We start from the raw sequence: 5,842 nt of genomic DNA, 5'->3' as shown, positions 1-5,842 counted from the left end.
GGTAAAACCTATTTTAATATTAAATCACAACTTAAATTATGGACCATTAGATCTTGATCCAATGGATATTAATCACTCATCACCCATGGAGATAATTTGGTGCTCACCATTAAAAACAACCTCATATATATATATATATATATTGTCTTTTGTACGAATTGGACAAAAAAAATTCAAATATTTTACCAAATTTATAATATTAATTTTCAATTTTATTATTAAATCACAAAAATCGACCCAACTTGCTAATACTAGGGGTAAAATTGCACCGTTTTAGATGTTAAGAGTAAAATTATTCCTAATTGTAAACGTTATGAGCATTTTTTTCATATTTTTCCTTTTATAATTTAATCGTTGATTAATTTAAAACATGTCCATTTTAGACATTTTAAATCCGAACAGCAACAATTCAATATAATTTTACCAAATACTAGTAATTAAACAGCTAATAACAAACAACTAACAATAACTGCTAACAGCTTACTGCAATTACAAACAGCTAATAGCAACCGCAATACTATTAGCTAACAGCTGAACCAAACATGCCTATCCATATCCATATCCCCATAGAATATCAAACGTCCCGTTAAGTTAGTCAATTACTTTAAAAATCATTTATTTTTATAAGTCAAAATATTTAACTTAACATTCTAAGTTAAATATTATCAACTAATATTTTTATAATGCTTACATCATTTATTACTTTTCGCACTTATAATATTTAATCTTTAAAATTCAGTATTTTTTTAGCACCTAATTTTTTAATTTTATTGATATTTTGGGCAAAGTTTAAATGGCTTCTATTCTAGCATATTACACATAGTATAAAAGAAAAAAAGTGTTGTTAAACATAGTCTCAATTTCCCACCTCTAGTCTCGTGAAAGGACGAAAATACCCTTTAAGACTTTGAGGTGGGAAATGGGTGAAAATTTCCTCTCCCGACACGCGGGCGTAAGGTAATCACGTCCCACCACAGGGTGAGGCGTGAGGTAATCACGCCCACCACAGGGTGAGGCGTGAGGTAATCACGCCTCACCACAAGGTGAGATGTGAGGCTATCACGTCCGCTCCTATGGTGAACGTGATAGCCTCACGCCTCATCTTGTGGTAAGGCGTGATTACCTCACGCTCGCGTGATTACCTCCACGAAAAAATAGGTGTTGATTTAACTCGAATTAACCTTTAGAAATAAAAATTACGGCATTTTAACTCGGATTACCCTTTAATAAATAAAATATAACAACATAAACATTAAAATAAATTAATAAACATAAAAGAGTACATATAATCTCAAAAGTATTAAAATGTAATAACTTCTAATAAAATAATTTAGTTCGTCCGACGCCACGCGTCCATAAACTCATCCATCTCCCTCCTAATGAGTGGAGCCTCCTCTTCAGATCGGTTGGTAGCCGCTCGTTGGGTGACACGCCACAACCAGTTAACCCACTGCAAAAAATAAAAATAAATAAATATTAAAAAATAAACACATGTAAACTAATATTAAATAATAATAAACTTACAAATTCGCTGTTGGAGCGAGCATACTGGACCGGTCCATCCTGTGGTGCATGAAGGAAATGAGGATGCGAATATCGCATGTACCAGTCCATGTAAGCAGCATCACAGGCAGTGGGATCGTATCCAACTGGCCGACATCTCCTCCGATCAATGCCCCGAGCCGATGGAAATCTCCGCCAGGTATCCTCAACTGTGAGGAAGGAATGTGTGAGCCTGTATGATAAAGACTTCCATGGTCGTACTGCTTTATCAGGTCTAATACGCTCAGCTGGGATAGACTGAGTATATCCGACCTGACGTAACGCTCGATCCGGCATATACGGCTCGAGAATGTCTCTACACTGTATCCATCCGGCGTAGGACACTCGAAGCTGATCATCACCGGGGACAGGACCATAAGGCAACCACGTCACCTGCAAAAAAATAATACTCAATAATAAATAATAATATACTATAAATATTACTTAAATTAATACTAAAAATTTATAAAATATTATAAAACTATTATTAATTCTAAAATTTTATAAAAGACCTCGGTTGCCGTCATACGGTCCAGCTGTCCACGTATGGTATCTAGTCGGACAGTCGTCTTGCCTAGTACCTCGACCTCCCATCTGCATGCACGGGGACGGTCAGCTGGGATCCTGTGAGGTAGTCCATGCGGTCGGAACACCGAAAAATACTCGTATATCCACGTCTATAGTAGGGTCAAACATCCGCATATACCAGAACAGTCTCCTCTGCTCGCTATCCCCAGCTTCCAATATAACGTGGCAAGTGTAGCAGACCCCATGAAAGTCCAGTTGCCCCTCTGACACCGCCGTGAACCTCAGCCAGATGGGCCGGCCTAATCCTATCGCCACTCTTGTCAACAAACAAAGTGAATCCGAGCATAAGCCACATCCACGTTGTGGCCCGAGTAGTGTCATCCCTACCCTCGCTGGTAAGTATGTGTACATCATCAACAAATACACCTCCACCACTCCAGTAATGTCGGGTCGGCGACAGCAGGTCCTCCTGATCCACCCCGAACATCATCATGCACATGGCATGCAGCCGCTCAATACTAGAAGACTCGGACACCATCGCACCGTCGATCGGGATATGCAGGATATGCCATACATCATGCAGTAGAATAGTCATCTCCCCGAATGGCATGTGGAAGGAGTTCGTATCGGGCTGCCACCGCTCCACGAATGCAATTAACAGCGGAGTGTCGAGGTTTCTAAACATGGTGGATGGAAGGTGAGACAACCCAGTCTTCTCGATCATATCCTTCAGCTGTAAAATGACACATATACAATTACTGAATGTTTTTGAGGTTTATAGTTAAAAATACAAATTAAAATAAATTTTGACTTACTAAATTATTCTTATCTCAGGTGACGCACCAGATAACCACACTCCCAAATTCTGACATGCTGATGCTCTGTTGTAGCATGTCAGAAACGAGTGAAGCTCCCCTCCCAGCATCTGTGAGACAACATGTCCTAGAAAACTAGGAATCACGGAACCATCAATGGGGCCACCATCCACCGGTCTAGATTCAATCCAACTCTAGTCCTCACTAGTTTTGGGACGTTTGCTGGTCCCTGAAATATAAAATTATACTAAAATTATAAAATTATACTAAAACTAAAACTATACTAAAATTATAAAATTATACTAAAATTATAAAATTATACTAAAATACTAATACTATACTAAAACTATACTAAAATTATAAAATTATATTAAACTATAATAAAATTATAAAATTATACTAAAATACTAATACTATAATAAAATTATAAAATTATACTAAAATACTAATACTATACCAAAATTATAAAATTATACTAAAACTATAAAATTATACTAAAATACTAATACTATACTAAAACTATACTAAAATACTAATACTATACTAAAATTATAAAATTATACTAAAACTATAAAATTATATTATATTAAAATACTAATACTATACTAAAATTATAAAATTATACTAAAACTATAAAATTATACTATAATACTATACTAAAATTATAAAATTATACTAAAACTATACTAAAATTATACTACTATACTAAAATATTATACTATACTACAATTTAAAATACTAGGCCTCAAATTAAAAATACCTGTACTCGCAAAGCAACCACCTCTGCGCTGGATCAGCTGTCTGCCTTGGGTCGGTTGCTCATCGCCATCCTCACCTTGGGCTACCACCTCCAAATAGTCATCCACAGAATCGCTATCACGATCTCGGTCATCATAATCCGTCTCCGCCTCTGCTCTACGAATATCGGGCTGATCCACAATCGGACCCCTCCGCACCTGCTCCGTCGCAGCCCCTCTCCGCCTATGAGCCGATATATCAATACCACGCAGTCTCATATGCCGTGGTGTATCCTCCTCCTCGTCCATATCTAGACGACGAGCAGATAACAGGACGGATTTCCCCTCGATAGTAGGCCGCTCCGTCTACAAAATTACATTAAATTAATCTAAAAATTTAACATATAAATTATAATCAAATTAATCTAAACATTTAACAATTTAATTAAAATGTAATTATAATTTAAAAAAAAATCAAAAACCAATCGGGCGTATGAACATCACGCCCGACCTGTGGTTCAGGCGTATGAACATCACGCCCGACCTATGGTGCGGGCATGAGGCTATTACGCCCGCACCACAGGTCGGGCGTGATGTTCATACGCCGGAACCACATGTCGGGCGTGATGTTCATACGTCCGACTGCGATTCTGATGAATTTTAAAAAGCTCCCCCACAGATTCAAAAATGAAGCGTAAATCAACAAAAAAAAAACCCGTAAACCTTACCATTTTCGCTTTCCCTTGACCGCCTCTGTGACTAGGGCTGCACTCGAGCCGAACCGAGACCGAACAGGGACATGCTCGGCTTGGCTCGGCTCGAGCTCGAAACTCACCGAGCCTGAAATTTTGATGTTCGGCTCGAACTCGATATAGGTTCGGCTCGAGCTCGAAGCTCGTCGAGCAGCTCGTTTTAACTTTTTTTATTTAAAAAAACAGTTTCAAATATGCTTCATTATACTTGATTAAAATTTTATTAACTAAAATCAACTTATTAATTAAAAAATAACAAATTTAAACTCTAAAAAATAAATATAACATTAGACAATGTTATAAAATTTAGACAAAACTAACCGGTTCAACCGGTTGAACCGAAAACCAATGAGACATCTCGCCCAAATAAAATTGGTTTGTAAAACCAACCTATAGAATTTAAATACTCCATAGGTGAGCACACTGTAAGCAGCATGAGTTTTAGTAATTGTAATGCCCAATTACTTGCTTATTTATACTCTATTTTCTCCCACTTTCCGCTTCAGATTTCCGATGTGGGATGTATGGCCTCCACTATGTTTACTCTATTTACCCTTTACTTTTTATCCATTATCCCATATTAAACTAGGCCTACTACACAAATAACCCCCTGAATTTGTCCAAATGTTACAACTGCCCCCTCCAACTTTCAATTGTAACAACTTACCCCTCAAACTTGTCCAATTGTAACAACTTACCCTTTAAACTTGTCCAATTGTAAAACACAACCCCAAATTGCTGACATGGACTGCAATTGAAGAATCACGTGAAATATAAAATCTGCAACACTCGTAGAGTATGATAATCAGATCTTTGGCGTGATACGAATCCGGAAAAACTTTTTTACGGTTGCTTCAAATACGGGGTAAAAAAATTTCCAATTTGGGGTTATGTTTTATAATTGGACAAGTTTAAGAGGTAAGTTGTTACAATTGAAAGTTGAGGGGAGCAGTTGCAACATTTGGACAAATTCAGGGGGTTATTTGTGTATTAGGCCATTAAACTATTATTAACAAGAAAAGAGACAGGCTTGTAAAAAAAGACTTCTTTACGTGATCCATTTTTTCATTCCTTTTTCTATTATTTTAATTACTATAAAGCAATTGTTTTTCTTATTATTTCTACCCTTACAGGGCGTTTGATATGCTATTGGAATAAGGATAAGGATAAAGGTTGGGACAGGGATAAGGATAAATGGTTGGGATAAGGATAAAAATATGATAGTCGAGAATTATTATTCAATGTTTGGTACGTGGGATAGGGATAAGGATAAAATAATATATTTTTACTATTTTAACCCTATTTAAACTACATAACATTAATTTGAGGGATAAGATGGACTTTTCCATCCTATTAAAATCGCAGGAGCTTATCCCACCTCCTTATACCACCTCATTCTTGGGTATAGGATTTGAGGGATAAGAAGCTTATCCCTCATCCGTCTCACTCTCCTATCTCCCAAACAAAC

General features: G+C 36.7%; 1 protein-coding gene across 3 annotated transcripts; it reads right to left on the bottom strand.

Annotated features, from left to right (window-relative positions):
- Positions 1 to 1,238: 1,238 nt before the first annotated feature.
- Positions 1,239 to 4,799, bottom strand: LOC136233270 (uncharacterized). Of its 3 annotated transcripts, none has more exons than XM_066022885.1 (6): positions 4,696 to 4,799; positions 3,646 to 3,988; positions 2,886 to 3,114; positions 2,055 to 2,803; positions 1,525 to 1,935; positions 1,239 to 1,450 (listed from the first exon to the last, which is right to left on the bottom strand). In XM_066022885.1, exons 4-6 carry the CDS (start codon positions 2,067 to 2,069, stop codon positions 1,331 to 1,333), a joined length of 546 nt encoding a protein of 181 aa, XP_065878957.1. In that variant the 5' UTR covers positions 2,070 to 2,803; positions 2,886 to 3,114; positions 3,646 to 3,988; positions 4,696 to 4,799; the 3' UTR covers positions 1,239 to 1,330. The 3 variants fall into 2 exon arrangements, with proteins under 3 accessions (XP_065878957.1, XP_065878959.1, XP_065878958.1); XM_066022886.1 differs by lacking the exon at positions 4,696 to 4,799 and adding an exon at positions 4,351 to 4,544.
- Positions 4,800 to 5,842: the final 1,043 nt, after the last annotated feature.

This window comes from Euphorbia lathyris, chromosome 6 (genome assembly GCF_963576675.1).
Source record: "Euphorbia lathyris chromosome 6, ddEupLath1.1, whole genome shotgun sequence".
In the NCBI taxonomy this organism is placed as follows: domain Eukaryota; kingdom Viridiplantae; phylum Streptophyta; class Magnoliopsida; order Malpighiales; family Euphorbiaceae; genus Euphorbia; species Euphorbia lathyris.
This window is presented reverse-complemented; position numbering and strand designations above follow the sequence as displayed.